The 21,356-nt window shown below is 44.1% G+C and overlaps 1 protein-coding gene across 2 annotated transcripts in view; it reads right to left on the bottom strand.

Annotated features, from left to right (window-relative positions):
• The window catches only part of SLC22A23 (solute carrier family 22 member 23), a 116,725-nt gene that overhangs the window by 35,181 nt on the left and 60,188 nt on the right, over positions 1 to 21,356 (bottom strand). For both annotated transcript variants that reach the window (XM_086740273.1, XM_086740274.1), the window contains exon 4: positions 1,183 to 1,351. In XM_086740273.1, coding sequence (XP_086596399.1) covers positions 1,183 to 1,351 — 169 coding nt within the window. The remainder of the gene's footprint in view (positions 1 to 1,182; positions 1,352 to 21,356) is intronic.

Genomic DNA, 21,356 nt, shown 5'->3' with positions numbered 1-21,356 from the left:
ATGCTGGAAAACAGAGGGGGTGGGGGGAAAAAAAAAGCCATTATTACTGCCATGAACACAGTGGAATTCTGTAAGGCCTTCATGCATTAATAGAAAAATATAAAACCGTTAAAATTTTTTACATGCTGTAACAAGTTTTTACATGTTGCAACTTGTCCGGCATTACAACTACCAGCTTGGTCCCCCACGGTACATAAACAACTGGGCCCTGCACAATGCGGTGGCCTTTTTTTCTTAATTTCTTTTCAGTATACAGCAACTAAGTATTTTAATCTTCTCAGTGTTATCTTTAAAATGAACCATCTAGCATGTTCTTACTCTTATTGTTTTGTACAACACTGCTCTCATAAGCCTCCGTTGTGTTATGTCGCCACTGCGTGTCACTATTAAGACAGAAGAACAAAGAAAGATTCTTTTGGGAGACTTAGAGAGTCCAGGTTGGGATGGACCCAGCACCACCAAGGTGAGAGCCACCCTGCTTCCCTCAGGACAGCCATACCAACACTCCAGTGCTGCCAGCGCAGCTGGCAAAGAGGAGCGGGAGCTGCTGGGAGGGGAGGATTCCTTGTGGGAACGATCCCGAGCCACTGCCTGATGCAGACCGGCCAGCCAGGCTTCGGCACAGTGTGCACTAATTGGGGCAAAATTGAGCAGGCAGTCTAGTTGAGGGCTGTGTACCTCACACACGCACACAAGACGTCCAAGTGCACTTGCTCAAGAGCCGACACGTTATTTTTAACCTAGCTTGGCTAACCCAGGCCAAAGAAACCAACAGTGACAGCCCAGAACCATAGTATGAGTTTTAAGGGAAAATTTAGCTGTGCAACCGTAATCTGACAACAGCTAGGCTGAGATGCATCCTCTCAAGAGAACTGTTTTCATCTTTAAAGGAGAAGTGACAGCCAGAATAACAAAGCACAACTTGCCACTCAGAGGAAGAGGACCATCTCCTGAGTTCCCACCAAGTCTCAACATGTAACCTATGTGTGCGCTACAGCAAATTATATAAACTTACTATTTCTTATTTCAAAGTCAAGTCGTTGCAAAAGGTGAATGTAAGAACAAAGGGAAAGGCTCACATGCATTGTGAAGCACACGCACTTCCCGACAGTGAAGCACCTCCCAAGTCCAACACTAGGAGCTTGTGTTGTCTTTGACCGGAGAGGAGGAAGAAGTACTTACATCCAGTAAAGCAGCATCAGCAGGAAAGGACAGATGATGACGGCCTGAAGGACCTGCCAGTCCCTGCAGAGAGCAGCCAGCCCTGGCATGAGGAACTGCCCCGCCATTTCGATGAAGCTCGCCACCATGGTGATCATGAACCGGTGCCCAGGAGGACAGAGCTCTATACCTGCAACACAGAGCACACACAGATGCATTAGCCCCCCACCAGCAAAGGCATCTTTTTATAAAACTTTCAGGGAGTTAATGTCCTTAAAACCTCTGGCCAAAGTTATGCATGATCACATAAATCTTGTTTCCTCTTGTATTTAGGCTTCAAATCCCCTAGGCAGCTATGGAGCAGCCCATTAACAGCTGGCTCCGGCCCAACGTTGCAACTTCCATACACCTACTATGTCTCCCGCAGACCTGCCATATATCCCCAGTGCCAGCTTTCCTTCAGCCTCTGCCTAGAGAAGCATTTTTACGAAATTGTAAGATATTTGCTGAATGCAGGGTAAAACACAATCCAAAGATTTGGGGTTGAGCCTTCTCAGTGTTCTCAGAGATGCCTCCTGCTTTTCCAATCAGTTTGCTGAGAGCCAAAGAGTGCAGCTCTCAGCAGGACACAGCTGCCCAGCTCATACACGATGCCACCGGCCCACAATTTAATACGCTACAGTTTCAAGCTGGATTTTGCTGAGTGGGTTGCTTCTGGGTTTGCTTTTTGTTTTCGCAATAGCTAATCTTGATCAACTTTGAAACGAGCCAGCCTTCTATCTGTCTTATCCTGTCCTCCCTCCTTCCTTTTGCTGTGGGGCAATTTACTGCCATCACTGCCATCATCGCTTGTCTCAACTGCCTGGTGACAAGTGCGTTCAGTAGATAAAAAGCTTCCTTAAACCCTGAATTCTTGCTACCTTTTTATTTAGCCCTCAAAAATGACGACAAATTTATCAGAATCACAGCTTTAATAAAAACCTAACAAAACCCCACATATTAAATAGCAGAAAAATTGGACTGCCTTGTGGAAATACATTAAAACATTTTTTTTTTTGCCAGTAAGATTGCAATACAAACCTCTATTTCATATTTACCATTTGCCTACGTTCACTTCTAAAAATTAATAATTAAGCACAGTAAACCTGTCACAAATGTTATGTAGTACTTATCGGCATGCTGATACAAAAACATAGGCTCATAAACATTCATGATACGTTGCTATCAGCATTGTTCTTTTCCTTGGGATGTTTCCTATGGTGGTTTTAAATTAGAATTTAACGACTGCTAAAATTGTAATTGAAAGCTATAAGACAACAGGAAGAGATGACAGCTGCTCCTTCATTCACACTCTCGTCTGTAGCTTGTTCAGCACTTATCACTGTAACATAGATTTAAACCAGCTGATCGGGAACTAGCTTGTAGATCAAATGTAGAATTAAATATCTCACACTGGTTTTTGTCCCCTTTCTTTTTAGCTAATGACAAAAACTATTTATGGATTTTTGCCAGTACAGAAGGAAAATGTATCTGTTGTGAGGCAGCGCAAATTTTCATTAACTTAACCACAAACATAACAGCTTTGGAAAAGCAAGGGGAGGAAAAAACCGCCAAAGTCTCTCACTTGCTACAAAAGGCTTTTACATTTTAATTAGGAAAACAAGATTAAAATACAGAGCTCCTTATGACATTAATACGGTTTCTTTCTTACTAATGAAATATCCCAAGCCTAGGCGATTTTTTTTTTATTCTATGCAAAGGGGTCACTTCCGTTTTATTTTCCTAATCTTCAAATATAAAGTGGTTCTGCTTGTTTTTCTAAACCTTAAAGTCCCAGTTTCTCAGACTCTAATACTCCTCCATTAAGTACAAGGACGAGTTTTGTCGCTATAGAAACGGGAAGTCTGCTTTAGATAGGTAAGGCTTTGGCATTTCAATTGCATTGCTTAGGTTAGTATCAGATTAAAAAAAAAAAAAAAAAAACAGGAGGAGAAAAACTTTTATACGAAATCAGAAAGAGATGTCCAAATAATAAAATTATATTTTTTCAAGTCACTGGTGCACAGTATGTAACTCCATTTGCAGCAGTTAGTTGTTGTATAGAAAGGAAAACACTTCAGAGATTATTTAGCACCTATTTTCTTCCCTGGATTATCAACGCATATGATCAACTTTTGCCCTTTTCCCTAAAAAAGCTGGAGAGAAAAAATTAAAATCCTTGCTGTTGCTGGGTGAGCATGACTTTCAAGTGACATCAGCAGGCACTCCTGCTGCTGCAGCTGAAATATCACATCTCTGTTGAAATATTCGTTGTATTAGGACAGTCTACTGACTTTCCAACGTCTCTGGCATCAGTTTTATTTGATAAGAGATACAGCACTGCAGTTTTCAGCAAGCATTTAGCGGTCAACCTTTTCCTACCTCTGCCCCAGCACCAGGAAAGGCACCCTGCACTCCGCTGATGCTCACACGGGTGCTGCGATGCATCCAGGCACGAGGCCTCTGCAACTGCAACAACTTCTACCCAGTTCATGTGATAAATTACTGACTGAGAAGAAATCACTACAAGACATAGATCAGCTTTATTCACCCATGGGAAATCCAGTAAGAAAGCTCGAACTCCCCCATTCACTGATAATGTTTCCACCTCAGCTGCTTCGTGGAGGATGAAGCAAACCCTTGTCATACACACAAATAATGGAAATCAGTACCAAAACCTCCCAGATATCTCTATTTGCTCTTCTTGGAAAATTTTATGCAGGCTAGGAGACAGGTGTGGAAAGCATTTTGCTTCCTTGCCCAGCATTTCTACACTAGGCAGCGCAACCAGAGCAGCAGCCTAATTTCTGTAAGTCTCAGGCAAAGGATCATATGGGCAAGTTGAAACCTGTACACAAAGCAGCCCTGCAGTACCTTGGGCAGTGAAATCAGACGTGCCCAGGACCCATGGGACTGACTTTGTCACCGTCAGCAGACACACACCAACAGTGGAAGCAGGACCCAGCTAATCCCCGTTGATACAGAACCTGTATCAACGTGGACCTGCTCCACACATGCTGCAAGTACGACCCAGCCTGAAGGCAATGGCCTCACCACGTGCGGGGTCCAGACCCGGTCCCTGTAGGCATCACTGACATGAGACACAGAACACACGAGGCTCATTGCATGGCACATGTCTCTGGCTGGGAAATGCAGGAATGAAGTGTAGAAGTCCTCCTTTCAGACTCTATCCTGTATGTACAGGAGCAAGCAACCAGACACCAGAAGGATGGACAGAGCACGGGTTAAAGAAATGGCACATGTCCACTGTGCCAATCTCAGCCTACCCATAACTTCATTCAAGTAACAAAAGGAGGAGGAACAACCTGACCTACAGATAACGTATCAAGAAGATGAAGAACAAGGTTGAAGTCATAAAATGTCAAGAGTATGACAAAAAAGAAAAGAACAGAAATTGTTTGCCTGAGAATTATGAGGGATGAGAAAAAAACAATGAAGCAAAAAACTGTAAACATCATTAACTCTGGTTTGTTGTTGCCTGCCAAGAACCTCAGGGATGTGATGAGGATGCAGCAGCCACTGCCTCTTGTCCTCTGGGTCACAAAAGTGACCTCGGCCAGACTACGTGGACATGCATCTTTGTACTTGTAAGTGCACGGCTATGAGAGTGTGCATGAATGACACTCGTGAGAGAATGAGTGTGGTTGTGCAAAATCTGGCTACTTTGAGATATTTTTGGGGAAAAAAATCCAAACCAACAACTTTGTTCTTCCATATAATCTCTCACCAAGTTATTTAGAAATCCTATGGGAAATATTTTCAAATATTAACCAAGGGAGTAAGAACCACAGCATCTACATTGGCTATTCCTAGTCACAAAGGTCAAGCTCAAGCTCAAGCTCAAGCAAAGGACTTTTAAATCAACATTTTTTGTATCCTAAAAGGATAGATTTCAGAACAGCATCCCCACTATTTCATACATTGTCCTTTTTGCTTACCCCTAGCATTGCAGCTATGGCCCTACTTGACCCCTAAGAAAGCCACATGCACCCCTAGGATTTGTTTGCTAAACTTTCCAGATATATGCTGAGGGAAGAGCCCCCGCTGAGGAGGGCTCTGTCCCCGATGTTCCCCACACTTCCCTCTGGAGGCACCCTTGGAGATGTCCTGGGCTGGCTTCCCTTGCTGGTGTGCTCCCCTCGGAGCAGGGGCAGCCCTTGGGTTTCAGAGGAGTTGAGTTTCATGATGGATGTTGGCCTGAAAAAAGATGCCGCAGATGCTGATAGACCTACAGGGCTTTGAGCTTGGTCAGACTTTGACCATCTAGCTTCAACAAGCAGGTTGGCAGGGTACGCTCTCACACCTTAGGTGAATACAGAGGCTAACAGAGGTTTCAAATCTAGAGCATTTTGCAAACATGTCTAAAAAGCACAGTAAGTAGTTTTTAGGACCAGGAAAACTATGGACTGAAAGCAACATTGTCACATCCAGATCCTCATTTGATCCACACTGCATGCTATGTGACAATAGCATCAAGGTTAGAGTAAGATTTTCTTGACAGACCAAAACAAAGAAACAACTGAAAATGAGTTCATCATTATTTCATATTTCAGCCCACAGCACGCCACTGGAGTCACATCAGGTAAGATCTCTCAAGCAGGTTTTGGAATACTTAACTTACTTTTCTTTAAATGGGATTCATTTTCTCTCCCTCACCCCTCCCTGTGTTCCTGCAGTGTAGTCCTTTGGGACTCTGGTTAGAAAGAAGGGGAAGCCTGAAGAAGTCTTCACAAAGAAAAGCAGGTCCACTCCACAGAGCACATGAAGCGCTGGGAGGCCCTTCGGCAAGGGCGTCTGCAGTTTCGCTAAAAAGCAGCTGTGTATAAACATCAGTGAATTAATTCTCTACAATTATATAGTACTTGAACCGGTGAATGCCATCTGTATTGCCTCATCTGAAAATCAGTGTGCCTGGAAGAACCCAGGGAGTGGAGCAGAAAGAACGACACTTCTGGAGTCAGGCCCTAGGTGGATGAGGTATGGGACATCTCAGAGCCACAGACATCTTTGGAGTGTCTGCAGAGAACCATTAGTCCTGCAAGGTTTTACTTTTTTTAAGGTTTTCAGAAACTTTGAAATAGCTTGCAAGGATGTCAGGGCTCTAGATCATTCCACATCAAAATAAATTGTTCCCGACAGCTCACCAAATGCTGGGATTTATGGAAAGGGACAGGGGTCCATCATGTATCTCTGAGTGGCTGGTAAAATTTAGGAAGATCCCAACACTGCTGACAGGTCAGATGGGATGGCAGAGGGTCTTAGAGCACCTGTTCCGAGTGGGACCAGGGCACTCTTCCCACCAGCATGCCCCACAAGCTGCACAGGACACAGCTGAGACCAGGAGGGCTCGCGTCTCAGCCCTCCCAACTGCAAGACTGCGGGCACTGAGACTCGTTGGGATGCAGCTGTGAGGAGGGAGCTATTGAAGAGCCTTCTGCAGTACCCCGGGGGCTCAGCCCCACCATGTGCAGAGCTGCTCCCTTGCCTGGAGGTCACCATCACCCCGGCATCAGCAGAGAAAGGCATGGTAAAGCCACAGGTTATCCGCAGCAAATGCATCTGTCACTGGTGACAAGGAGCACATCAATTTTAGACAGGAAAGGGCAAGAAGCCTTTGTTAACAGCTTCTCCTCTCCCTGGCACTGAGACAGAAAAAACCCTGGGCGCTGATATCCTTGACAACCATTTTTCAGGCAACCTCTCCTGAGAAGAAGAGGGGAAACTGGGTTAAAATTATCCATGAATGCCAGAGCCTGACATCTGCAATGCTGCCCTCTCCCCTTTCCAGCCAGCTCCTCTCTCCCACCCTTTTGCCTGCAGCTGTGGAAGGAGCAGTGCATCTGGAGGAGACGGACACACGGCCAGGTGACCAGGGAGGACTACAGTAACACTGAGTGAGCACCAGCTCGTGTTGCCACAGAGCATGGCCCTGTGCAGCGCACTTCCTCCAAACCCCATCAGATGAGCTGTCATCGACACGAAGGGACTAAGTGCTGCATCCCATCCTTTCGCACTTGGTCTTCCACTTGAGAGCTGGTAACAAATAATCTGTTTCAGATTTCAGAAACCCTCTCATTTGTCTTCAAAGGCTGACATTTATTCTCACAGGATATTTACACAAGGATAAATAGCAAATACTTTTATTTAAAGAAAAAAAAAAGTTGTTGTAAGTCATTTGCAAATAATATATTAAGAGGAAAAAGAGGTTAAATCACACTGCCTGAACAACTCTCCAGCATTCACTCACCCATCTAGAGTCCCAAAACACAAAGCAATTCTTGCACCGCAGCCCAAGCGCTAGCTCCATCAGAAACCACAAGCTAACTGCCTTTGCAGTTTTCTCTCCCTGTCCAGTTTCAATTTGTGAGCCACCAAGACTGTAATTATATAGGAGAATCCCTTGGAGAAAAGGGTCAGGACAAAGCACCTGAAATCTGGGCAACGACATTCCCACTGAAAAAAAAAATCCCCTAGGAGACAGTCTGATTCTAGATTCACATTTTCACATTATTAAAATAAATAAATTTTAAAAACCACCATTTTTGATAGTTGTTTCCCCCATACTACTATACACCCAACACTCTTAAATCCCTCCCTCTAAGGACTCCTCAAGACGTTCCCCTAACCCAAAAGGGAGGAAAACAATCAGATGAACAAGACCCATGCTAACAGTTGAGCAGAAAAAAGCTCAGGCAACACAGTTCTAGGTGTAAAACGCGGGACACCAGAAGTTCCCGGTGGTGGTAGCATCCTAAAGCACCAGGGTTGTGCTTGCCCCTCAGCCTCAGCAGCTGCTCAGCTCACTCAAGAGTAAAGCACAGGGTATGGCCCTGAGATAGGATTTTGCATTTGGACTCTGCTTTCCAACACAGCACAAAAGGAAAGAAAAAAACATCTAAGAGCACTTAGTTTTTCCAAGCTATTCAGTGCTTCCAGCATGTCCCACCACCGCCGTGCTCCCTGAGGTGACCCTTTTGGCACGCCGAGCTTCACCACCTCCACAACGGCAATTTTGAAGACTGGAGGGAGGCAATCCCGTCTCCACTCCTGCTGTATTTCCTAATTCCCACCAAGCTCTCTCAAACCTCAGGGACCTCTTCTTCCTCCAGCACTCTCCATGGGATTTGCCTTCCACTATGAAGGGATGATCTTGCTGGATATTCCCAGAATAACACAGTCCCCAGCCTGGCTTATGGCTAGTTACCAGATACAATTGCAGCAGAAACTATCAATAACTCCCAGACAAGCCTTTAATTCTGCAGCTGGCTGTTAGGGAGAGAAATAAATACAATCCAACGTATCTGCTTATACACCCAAATTTCCAGGTGGTTACTAGACACAAACTTCTAAGAACTGTAAGCCCTACCCATGGGCTACGTACACTTCTCATCCCAATCAGTGCTGGCTGAAATGGCCCCGGTTAAGCCTGCAGTTGCTCCTGGGTGAGTTTAGACACAGAGCACTTCTTGATTGTCTTTGCCATCACCAGAAGTAAGGGAGGAAGCACCACGTATAAACACAATTTATTAGAGAACAGCAAATGAAGCAGTGCATGGAAGGAAAGGTTACCACACGCGCCACAGGGCACAGTCACCCACCAATTGATGTAAACATGGGACAGAGAGAGAATGGAAGCAAAGGAAAAAACAAAAAAATCTCATTTCCGCTCTGGAGAAATCCAATCCACTGTCAAATAGAGCAGTAATAGACTGAACTTCCAATGGTCGAGTAAGAAAAATGGGATTACTTTCCCCCAACAGCACAGGAGCACAAAAGTTACTCTAAAAAACATCTATGACATGACATAGGTGCTTCCTCAAAGGTACTTTTCTACACATTACAGGTCTGGCTGGAGGGGTGGGGGGTGTCTTTTAAACACACACTAGCCCACTATTTATATCCAATTAACACTTTTATCATGTGTCAAATCATTCGTCGGTGCGCTGACACAACTGGAGCTAAAGGAGCCATCGGGCTGGCTCCGGCGTAGGCAGCCAGCATGACACCTCACCAGACACACAGGGCCACTCTTCATTTCTGACCAGGACAGACAACCCAGGTCTACCGGACAGAGCTGAGAGACAGAAATCTAATCAGAATAGGTATTGTTCTTACCAAAACTAGAGCAGATGTTCATTTTGTATATGAGTGCTAAAACTGATGCTAGGCAAAATACCCTTGAGTTACACTACTTAGCCTCTGCAAACACTACAACGTGCACAGAGAGGCACAGCACGAAAAAAGTAAACGTGGCTACACCTCTCATCCAAAAATCAAAACACAAGGTGCAACCTTCCCCTTCTTTGCTCTCCACACACCTGACTCACTCCTGTAAGGCACAAACAAGCAATAACCAACCCAATTTCAGGCCTGGTATTGCTCAGCTGTGCCAGGATATTCCAGGAGGAGCTCTCCTCCCAGCTGCGATCAGTCTGTAGCTGCCCACAGGTGGGTGGTTTGGACCACAGACACATAGTCAGCTTGGGTTCGACGCAGGACATCGAATGCAGATTCATTCATCCTGCACAAATGTAGTTGCAGGAGCTGGGGACAGCCTGGGCACGATGTACGTGCAGCAGAGCCCCTTCCCAGGGCCAGCCTTGCTCACAGCAGAGAATTGGGCAAGGCGAGGGTGAGCTCGGCTCCTCCAGGCGCAGGAGACTGAGCAGAGGCTGCCCGACCACTGCGTGGGACACAGTGATGCCTGCAGTCATGCTCTGATCCGAGCTGGCCCCCAGGGAGCATCAGCGGCAGAGAAGGGAGCACGCATCGTTCCTCTGCTCATCCCGTAGTATCTGCATTTGCTGTGTTTTACACTGCACAAGACAGACAAACAACATCTTACAAAACAGCCGTCTGACTGTGTAATAAACCCTTAACACACCATCCTGCCTGCCATTCACGAAGTCATAAAAACAAAGAAATGTTAAATCACATTCGTGGTGCTGCAGTTGCCTTCTATCCTACTTCCAGAAGAAAGCAGCAGCTCCCAGCCAACACTGATTTCTGGTGACAGTTCCCATACGTGAACAGCAGCATTATGAAACAAAACCAGGAGTGTGCCCCTGGAAACCTAAACAGCAGTGACAAAGAGCGTAAGAAACTGGTAGATGCAGAACACACTAATTTCAGAATAAAGATGACTTAATTTAAATGCTGTTAAAAATGATTAAAAAGCTTTGTCGTAACATATATTCTAATATACATTAACTGCTATCTATAAAAAATTTCTCTTCTACCTCCAGTCTATAACTTCCTACCCTCCAGTAAGAGACTCTCCAAACCTGTATCAATACTTGCTTATTTTTGCAAAAAAAAAAAAAAAAAAAAAAGTAAGATTGCATAGAAATATACCAGATTCTTCCCTTGTTCCAAAAGGTGGCTTGCTCTAAAGGAAACACAAAGCCGATCATAGGAATATTTTGCAAATCGAACACCTATGCTGTTCACGACAGCTGGCCCCCTTTCTCTTGGCAGAATCTGAATCACAACTGGCATTTTTTTTGACAGGAATTAAAGAGAGCAGCTGAAACAAAACCAGTGTGAGAGGTATCAGAGGAGCTAATTTTCTTTGATGCTTCAGATGAAAGGGTTCTGTATTTGTTAGTGAATTTTTAACAATATCGTAGCCACTTAAAATCAGAACAGAGAAGAAATTCAATAGCCACAAATCTGCACGGTAGCCTCTTAATTAACCAAGCAGCAAACAATATTCTAACAGCAGCTGTTTCTAAATCTCAGTTTGCAACCTCCAGGCAGATGACAGTCCTCCAAAAAGGCAGGAACAAAGAAGTAACAGCCTAATACCTTGTTTCAGGTTTATTAAATGTTTCCCAGCCCACTGAGGCAGCAAGGGGCAGCCCCTCTCTCCCTGAGCACTGATCGCACACAAGATGCTCCTCCAAGCAGGAGCTTTTCACCGTTACTGTCGTGCTGTTGGATGAGTGAATAAATGCACCAAGCCCCAGATTTGAGCATATTCCCAGCAGAACTATATATTGCTAACAAGAATTTGACATGAGAAGCCTCGAGCTGTTTGCAGTCTAGCTTATCAAGCAGAAAAGAAAAGCCTGGAGGAAACCTTTAAACGGAGGGCCAAGAAATGTACTTAATGCTCCCTAGCTCTTAATAAAGCATCGCCTGCCCTGCGCGCAATCCCTTGGATTGAAGGAGGATGGCTTGTCTGAAGCACTGCACACCAGAGGCATGATCCCAGGAAAGCACCTCATTCCCGCAGCCTGTGTCAATAACGAGCCCTCCAAACGCTCACATACACAGAGTCTAAGCAAACGTTTGGGTGGCTGGTTATTAAACTCTCATAAATACAGCTGTAAACCCATACACACATCTATGCATAAACACACACACACATATTGTACATCTATATATGTATATATAATTATACAGGAAAAAGCCCCTTGTTTGTTTTTCTTCCCTGACCCCTCTCTGATGTCAAAAGCAATCAGTGGAAATTTGGGTGACGCCCCGAAGAACCCCATGCCATTTCAGAGGACCTAAACTGCTCAGGTGGGGTCACCAGCGCCAGGGAGAGCCCACAGTACCACAGTGCCAGCCGAAAGCAGACACCAAGGGCTGGCGGGTACGCAGGCCATTTAATCAAAAGCAATTAGCAAGCATTCCTGTGAAAGGCTGTCACACATCTGGCCTCGGGGGCATCCTTGTTTTTAAAGATTTATGCCAGGCACTCTGGATAGACGTTTCATGAAAACGGTGAAAGTGGAACTTGGGAGACTCAAAGTCAAAGAGCTGTTGTATTTTAGGTGCTTTCACTGGAGAAGGAAGTGCTGCTCACACTAATGGGGTGACTTGTGGATTAATAGTCCTCTGTCTCTGGGATTCAGCATCAGACCTGACACGGGTCTGGGGAAGGCAAAGGTAGGCAGACAGAATGGGAACACCCGTGCGACAAGCAAGGACCGTGCCAAGCAGCGCGCACAACCATTCCACCAGAATCACCAAAGGGAGGATGGCCCCTGGCTGGGTCTCTAATTTTAAACTTATGACAATACAAAAAGAAAAATGAAGCTGTTGTAGTATTTAGGTGGTGAGAAAACTCCCTTTGATATAAAAATAGCCAAAAAGAAAAAAAATAGTTAGAACTAAAAAGAAGAAATGTAGGTATTGTTTTTCCTCTTCCATTTCCCAACAAGCTTTTATTTTTCCAAGTAACATTCCCATAATGGGATAAAGAAAGATCAGCACAGATTTCCTTTCGGTCAACTGATTTTGAAGTGAAAAAGATACGACATACAACCTTGGGGAAAAAACCTCCTTCCTGAGACTATTAAAGCTATCGTAATTTTAATTCAAAATGAAGTCCTAAGTTTTTAATTACAAGCTTTTATTCCTTATGCTACACACATGGACTGTACACTGTATAGGACACCTTCCACCACCCTGAGCATGAGAAGTGCTCTGTGCAGTGGGGGCTCTGCTCGTGGTTGGTTTGTGGGCAGCTCTGCAGCTGCATAATGCAACGAGGTCAAAGAGAGTGCAGAAAACTTGTTGGAGAAAGAGCATTCCCCGTCCAGCCCTCTTCAAGTACACCTCCATTTCAAGGCAAGGTTAACTCAGGAAGGCAGCACCTGTAGTTGCACGCACAGAGGCGAGCGCAGTGGAACGCCCCTCACGTGCTGCTGTCACATACATAATTAAAATGATCTCACACTTGCCAAAGCTTAAACATTCCTTAAATTTCTTCCTTGCTGTCTTTACAAATACCATCTGTGAAAAGTTTTTCCCCTGGAGTAGAGAATTCCTTGAATTGGTAAAACTTGACTTGAGAGTGAACAACAATAAAAGGGCAACTGGCATTAAAATACCTCCAGCATCTCATATTTCCATGTAAATTGCTGTGCTGAGCATATCTGCGCAATACTAAACCAGGCCACCCAAAAACATCCACTGGGATTCTACATTTTCCCAGGATCATTCCTGAAAAATGAGTGAGTTTGTTCAAGGGTATCTCACAGTCAAGAAGAATATGTAGCTTTACAAGGGTAAAATGCTAATACAGGCTGATAAAACTATGGTAAGAGCTAAATATTTCTGCTGAATGGATGGAAAACCTCCTATTGCTTTGCAATAACTCTGAAAAAGAGAAAACTCACATTTCTTAATATCCTCCTTTTGTGGAGGCTGGCAAGGACACTGGGAATACACCGATCTCCCAGAGCAGAAGCCATCCTCCTGCGGAGGACACTCGCTTTTCTCCAGTGAAAGACCTCTTTCAAAAAAACTGCCGCTTACAGAAAAGTTCAAAGATGGCAACACTCACTGATTTGTTCCAAATAAAACTAGAACGAATTGCTCGGCTAATTAATAACACAACATTAAAAAGAAACCGAGCTCCTTGGAAAGAATCCAGCTGCAGTTCATAGAAGCGGATTTCACTTGTTCCAATTACAACATTAGTAATCTTTGTAGACATGACAGCTACAGCTGAAACTGTGAAGATATACATGCTCGCACACACCCCGTGGCAGATGAATGACTGTTAACCTTTTCTTACCAATTCCTAAGTATCTCTCTATGTTCCAAATGGCAGTTCCTATTGACTGGTGCTTCACAGTACCTGTGACGGTGCAAAGTCAAGACGAGACCTGTGGGTAGAGGGAACAGTGCCTAGGGGACCAGCTGGCAGAGCCTGGTGTAGACCTCACCCTGCCTAGGTAGGGCCAAGCCATCAGAGGATTTTTTGGGAGGTTCTCTCTGCAGTAAGTTGTGCTACTTACTTTGAAGACAAATGCACACAGCAAGCAGTTTCTCCACGAAGATAATCCTGTTTTGGTTTGTGCAGCAATACGTAGCTGGCTTATAGTACATAAATGACAACACGACTTTTACGTCCTGCTTCCTAGGCATGCAATGCCAGAAGTGCATGGCGTGTGGTGTTAGATTTCCCCTGCTCAGGGAGTAGTTTCACATGCATCAGAAAAACCTCCTATATTTACTATCATTTTATAGCAAGAGAAAAATGTGTAAGGGGTGGGAGAGGAAGGAAGAGTGGCAGAAAGTAGGTGCTGGCCACGGCGGGGCGAGAATAAACTACAGACCGACTGTCCCCAGCTCATCATATCAAATTTCCTTCCCACACTGAGCTATGAACAAATCACTCTCTTGCTCAACACAACAGCAATAATTCCATTATGGTTTCCCAGTTTTCCTTTGGGTCCTCTTGCAGAGCCGGTAAGGAGATAAGAAAGAAAGGGCTGAACTGGAATGGTACAAGAGGTGAGCTCAGTTTTCAGCTCAAACACTGATTTGCTTTGTAACTGTATTCAAGCACTTAAAAGAATGTGGTAAACTAGACGACGACTTCCATCCACAAGAAAAAGGTTGGATGATGGGAAAAAAAAGGCTCTGTGGCTGATCCTGTCTTTCCTGGTGTGACAGAGGGTCCTTGGTACCCCCACCCACGGCCTGGACATCAGCACCTCCTCGGGGCAGGTTTTTGTACCTGCTGGCATGCAGCAAATCTTAGTGTACCGTGGGTACATGGCCCCTCTGGAACAAGTGCCACAGAAATGTCTTGGGAACTTGACGATCTCTCTCTATCTATTACCCAGGTAACCAGGCATCCAGCTGAAGGTGACACGTGCTCCCTGCCCATAGAGCAGCACCAAGCACATGGCTCAGGTGGAAAGCATCCCTAGGGAAGGAGGGCAGAGCCCTTCCCCAGACCATTCACAACATAAACCTACAAGTCGTTGTCTCAAAAACATGTGGGAACAAGGAGGAACTGATTCCTGGCTTCAGATGTAGCTTTTAAGCTTCGGAGTCCAATTAGGAAAACCACCTTGTACCTCGCATCTGGATTTTACCAAGTTGCCAACCAAAAAGCTAAAAAGCTCTACCCAAAAGGCATTCTGGTTTACCTGGGAACTAAGAATAACTACATTTGTGAGAGGTGTTCTTACTGGAAAAAAAAAGTGCAGACATAATTTGAAAAAAATAAAATTAATGTCCACTTACATTTATGTATGTTTACAGAAGCAGAGAAAACATGACTGCTCCTCTGTCTTCCTGAGTGATGTTTCTAATCAAAATTTGAAGAAAAAAAACATTAAGAGACATTTGGAAGTGCTGCAAACCCGTCAGCTATGAAAGACATGCAGAAAGTGCTGCCAAAGAACAGTCATATTTATTATACTGAACTCTGATGTTTGCTTAATGAAGGATAAAGCTCAGAGGGCTATATAATCAGGATGCATCTGGAATTCTGAGCCAAGGGCAAAAATAAATAAGTAAATGAGGAGGAGTAACACGAGAGTGTGATTAAAAAAAAATAAAGACCAAAAGTACAGGTCCTAAGGAACAAAATACAATAAATTACAAGTTACAAACCGAAAACCTTCCATCACGTATCTAAGACGAACAGGCATACTATGCTATTTAGGAACTAGATTAAGAAAAAAAGCCTTATTATTTTTCTTTTTAATTTTCATTACTCAAAGTGCAATGTTAAAGGGAAAATATTTTTGTCTGCTTCAGGTTTGACTGAGGGATTGGAGGAACTTCTGAATGATGAGATCTGAGGATCGAAGATTTGAGCAAAATAAATTATGTCCATGTGTCCCACCTGGAGAGCCTGCCCCTGGGGGGACCACTGCTCCACTGAGCTCTGCCCACGCTCCCCACCTACAAGTGGCCGGACCCCTGAAGAAAGCCCCTGCATGAGGCCGTTAGGAACTGGACAGGAAGCAGGTCTCTCTACATATCCTTGCCCATTTGCACAACACTTTCAGATGTAGGGAAGGATTAATAACTGTTTTCTCATCTAAAAAAAGGGCTAGAGTTGGAAATCCTGGAAAACCTGGAATTCTGGCCGCAGTCACTCAGTGCTGGGGTTGCTCTGAGTGATGGGTGCATGTGCTCACTGTAGGCAAGAAGGAGGCTTGTATCCAGTATCACTGGCCTCACCTGCAGAACACCTTCCTTGCTCCTGGGTAAGTTAAGATCAAGTTTTTAAAAACAGGAGCTTCTGTTATCATCACTGTTTCCTTATTTTAAGAGGAATACATGGCTATATGGCTAAGCCATAATAAAAGATAGAAATTCTACAAAATCACCCAATAAACAACAATTTGGTTAAGCCACTTCCTCACATTTATAATTTAGTGAGATGTTTCACATGGAAAGAGGAATACTATGTCTACTCAGTATAAGAATAGACAGAAGTAAACAAAAAAAAAGCCCTTTTCTAAATAAAGCGGCTTCCTTCCCAGCTCTTGCCCAAAAGAGGGGAAACGCCTGACATTCACAAACTCTGGGTGACACAACACCCTGACCCACTCACCTGTCAGTGAGGTGCCGGACACCAGCTGCTCAGTGTCTGGCCTCCCAGAGTCTCACAGGCAACGTGCTTATGAAGAGTTACTTGGAGCTGCGTTGTGCTATGGTGCTGCACTAACTTGAAACACCAAAAAACCTCCCAGCCCCTACAATCACCGTTTCAGAAGAAAAAAAACTCCATGCAGGGTGAGCCAGGGACATAGACTAGTATGTGCTGTGTTCCTGTGTCGCACACAAAATCACTGTCACCACTCATCTCTGTGTCCACGTACCAGCATAACACACCATTAATTTTTTTAGTATGTAAAAACTCACAACACAATTTGGCATTATGAGTTTTCATGTTGCTTGGGATATCTGTATCTGTTTACAGACATGCCTGAATAGGTCAGAATTTGCCCGAGAAAAAAACATGGGACTCTGTAGTTCTCATTCTAATGCAGAAAAAGATGCCTCTCAGTTGGAGTGAGTGAAGAACCAGCACCACAGGCTTCTCTTGTCTTGAAATTTCTCCTGGTTTCATCTGAGTTGATGTTATGTGCCTTGCTACCAGAAACAGACTTTTTTTTTTTTTGTCATTTGCATAAATAATCTTAGGAAATTAATCTCCTTCTAGATTACCCATTCAGCTAAATTAGAAGTGTGAGGGAATGACTGAAGAAAAGTGGTCCTCCCTTGCAGCGGTTTGAAGGTCTGTTTGCAGGTCCTTGGAAAAGGCTCTGAGAGGCAGGGAGTTTTCCCTGCGCTGAGCAGGGCTGACAGCATCACTGCGGTATTTGTTCGGCTCCGCACCCGCCTTGGTGTAGCTCTCGCCGGGTTGCTCCCACCACCCACTCGCTGTGTTCTGCGGGGTCCACCACCAATGCTGAAGGCCAGGGTCTGCTGAGCCCGGAGCATGTGCAGTACTCAGCGGTCCAGCTCATCACTCTCTCCCTGGAAAATTACAGCCGCAGGAGCAGCCCAAGCCACAAAGCGACCGCCCAACTTTGTACGTGGCTGCAGCACAGTGGTACGAGAGAGCGCAAATACCACCAAGTCTCAGAGCAGTAAGAGGTGAAGGGTGCTGCTATTTTGCCTGTTCTGCCTCCTGCATTCACTGCATTGGTGGTGGTGAAATAGAAAATGACCTTTTCACAATGAAAAAAACCTGCAAAACAACTAGCTAGCTTTTGCCCACTGTTTCCCTCTCCAGCAAGAGACCAGAAGTCCCCAGTGCACTGAGATGTGCTCAGCCATACTAAAACTCACCCCCTTGCCCCAGCCCCATCAGCTGCACTTTCCAGCAATCACTGCCTGAGGATAAACCATACTCCAACAGACAAACACCCTGCAACAGTTTCACTACCAGTAACAGGCTTCCCTCACCCCAAAATCCAGACAACACACACCTGCACCTTTGCCTACACGGAGTTAAACCATAGGGATAACCTTCACCTTGAGGTGGTTTTCCTTTTAACCAGGCCAGAAGCTGTTGCTCAGATCACTGCACCTGACAGTGTAGGTCTAACAAACAACACAGCCTTGTACTCCCATGCGTCTGATTAAAAGAAACTCATTTAAGAGGGAAGCCACCTGCGAAATGGAAACAAATGGACACAGGAAGGCTGAAGAATTTAAAAGCCTGAGAATCGCCAAGCTAGTTACTGCCAGGCTGCCCTCGCCGAGCTGGTATCACCTGCAATGTTTCTGCATAATCGCATAAACAAAAATGAAAGCAAAATATATATATTTTTTTTTAAGAGGGGAATTGAGGGAGGGAAATAAAAAAAAATAAATTAAAAATCTACACAAGTACGAGCCTAACCACTTTAATATATTCACTTCTGACTGACAGAAAGTGGTACGCAAGCTCCTAAAAGGACAAGACAAACCTCAGTAGCACAGAAACGGAACAAGGCAAACCATTAGCCCCCGGCCTTGCTCAGTCCCGGGCAGGCAGCACGGCAGGCTGGCGAGAAGGTGGCTAAGCCTTGTAATTCATAGCCCTCCTCCCTTTCAGGGAACTCAATTTATCGCCAATTTCTGAACTTCAGATATGAGAAACTGGAAATGCTGATAGAGACAGAGTCACCAGGTTCTAGGCAGCACAGCTTGGTTTTAATATTGACTCGGCTGGCTGGTGAAGAATCATCTGCAAACAGCAAAGAAGATTAAGATCTGAAGCGAGGTAGCAACTTCATTTCCAAATCCTTCTTCAAAACGGGAAAACTCCCCGTGCAGTTCACCACACAGAAGAGAGCAGGGAGTAAACAATATCCACGTTCTGTGCAAAGAAGGAAAAGCGTAGGCGTGCGAGGCTTGCACTGATTTATTACTGGCTCATCAGTAGCTCTCATATAAAACCGACTATAAAAGCAACAGCTGTAAAATATTTTCCATTTTAACAATCATTGCACACTCTTCCTTCCTAGAAGATACAGAGATTCAAAGCCATTTTTTCAATTTGAACAAATGCCTGCACAAGTGTAACAAAAAGAGAAAAATGATAAGGAGGGGAAAAAAACAAAAGAAAAAGAAAAACACACCTGCTTTTTGATGTCTTCTCCCTCATCTGAACACGAATAATGTAACAGGGGTCTCTGCATTCAAGTTCAGATCCTAAATACATAAACTCTAAAGCTTCATTGATTGAGAAACCAAATTAAAGAAAATTAGCTCCATCCTAGCTGAAACCAGGACAAGTTCTTTGGAGCTGCATGCAAAATAAATAACAATATTTAGAATTGATACTAATAAGGACATCTTTGTGTCTAAATATTGTATATCTACATCAAGCTATTTATATCACATTTCAAGCTCTAGGCCTATTAATTTTCATACATCACACCAGATTCAATTGTCAGTTAAAAGGATCTTCTCTTCTTCTCAGTAGTCAATTATTCATTAACCTCCTAGAAACATTCGTAGAAGGCACACTTTATTTCAGGAAAGAATAGGAAATGGTCATTATAAAGACATCTGAATTTAATATTTCTTTATGACAGAAACAGAGCAGTAGGTAACAGGATACTTAACTGGCCAACACCAGAACGAGCTTCAGAAGAATCGCTTTGGACATTATTTTTGAAATTGAAAAGAGCCATACGATCACAGCATCTGCAAATCAACATTTTCAGCCAGTGAACATATTTCCAGCAGAAAGAGAGCCTTACATTAAAAGCACTGCTGCAGTCCGTGAAACAAGTTATCCTACATCTGAAACTTCAGTTATGCTTCCACTTAGCAGCTGACCACACTACTTCTGCTTCAGGAAAACACGCTGAATGTTAAGGGAGCCAAACAGACATTCCTACCACCGCAAGCGTCGCCGTGCATAACAGGCAAGGCTTAATTAAAACAAGAATATAATGTACATTCAGCCACCCTAAGAATGTGTTTCTCTTGATCACACCTTGCACCAACAGGTATTTCACACCAAACAGCTGCAGGGCTCTCTGTTCAGCCTCTTCCTTTCATGGTTTCACACATAAACCACTGAATGACTCTGCTGCAATACCTGCAGTCAGTTCATATTTATCCATATTTACACTACCTAGCTTCTATCAACAAAGGATACAAATGCAAACACTGTCTCTCAAAATACATAGGAGTCACTTCACATTTGCTTAGGGGCCGTCAGCTCCTGGGAGAGGGTAGAGCAGCTTTGTAGATATCCACAGCAATTTACTCCAGCTCAAGAAAGCAGCAAATTAAAAAAGAGAAAGAAAGAAAAAATCCTTACTCTGAAATGAGGTGAGGAATTTACCTAGGTAGGAATGTGGCTTGTAATACTCCTTCACCATGAAGTGAGCTGGGTTTCTCCTTCATGCCTTGCTAGAAAGGTGGTGAGCTGGGGGAAGAGTACTTCATCTCCTAACTTTTCTATTTCAAGCAAGGCAACTGCAACTGACCTGTGGACTTTGGAAATTATTTATAATGCTTCAGACGGGGAAACTACACATGCTTCAGTATCCAGCAAGTATCATAACACAGTTGACTTCCATTGCAGTCATTCTCCAAAAACCAGGCTAATTAAAAATATGCAGTCTGTGAAAGGTTCACAAGTTAGGTCCCTCAACAGCTGAAGCAAGTTTTCTAAAGTTTGGATGGTTAAAAACTGATAGCAACAAGCAGTATTTGAGACGTGGCTTTATTCTGAATTTGACAGAACTAAGATATCATATTGATTAAAAACATGGCTGAAAACAGCTAACTGCAAAATTCTCTGGAGTGTGATTAATACCTTGCACTCAACAGTGCTACTTGCTGCTGGGACACTCACACTACTTGATCCTCTCTTCTGGAAAGTGGAGTTCATTTCTTCCACTTAAGTGAACTTCTCTCCTCATCCAATTTTTTTTTTTTTGCAAGAAGAGCAAAATATTTTTACATTAAAGAGATGGTTTGTTTTTTTTATTTGTGTGTTTTGCTTTGTTTTAAATAAAAACATGCACAAAACTGATACATATTTTAAGCAATTAAAAGTAAGAGCAGAAGTTAGCAGCCTCCAACAAGGGGGCTGTGGTCCTTCCAGTAAGTGCACGTGTTGGAGAGCAGCTTGTCCACACTGGATCTGACCACAGGTCCCTTGGAAGAAGCCTTGCACGGCCACGGTGCGATGAACAGCACCTCTCTAGCACAGTGTTTTGTAGGACGTTTGCACCAACACCAACCCACTTAGGGTCCTCATCCCTTCCCCAGGTCTTGAGGCTGCTTCAGCACCAGGCAGGCAGTAGGGGTTACGCAGGGAACAAGGCATGAAATGGGAGTGGAAGTAGGAGGTGAAATGGAGAGCAGGAATGGGAAGAGGTTAGCAGCCATCAGAAGCACCTTCTCCTATT

Source organism: Chlamydotis macqueenii, chromosome 2 (genome assembly GCF_036417535.1).
Source record: "Chlamydotis macqueenii isolate bChlMac1 chromosome 2, bChlMac1.mat, whole genome shotgun sequence".
In the NCBI taxonomy this organism is placed as follows: domain Eukaryota; kingdom Metazoa; phylum Chordata; class Aves; order Otidiformes; family Otididae; genus Chlamydotis; species Chlamydotis macqueenii.
The sequence above is the reverse complement of the archived record's forward strand: the minus strand, read 5'-3'. Positions and strand labels throughout refer to the sequence as shown.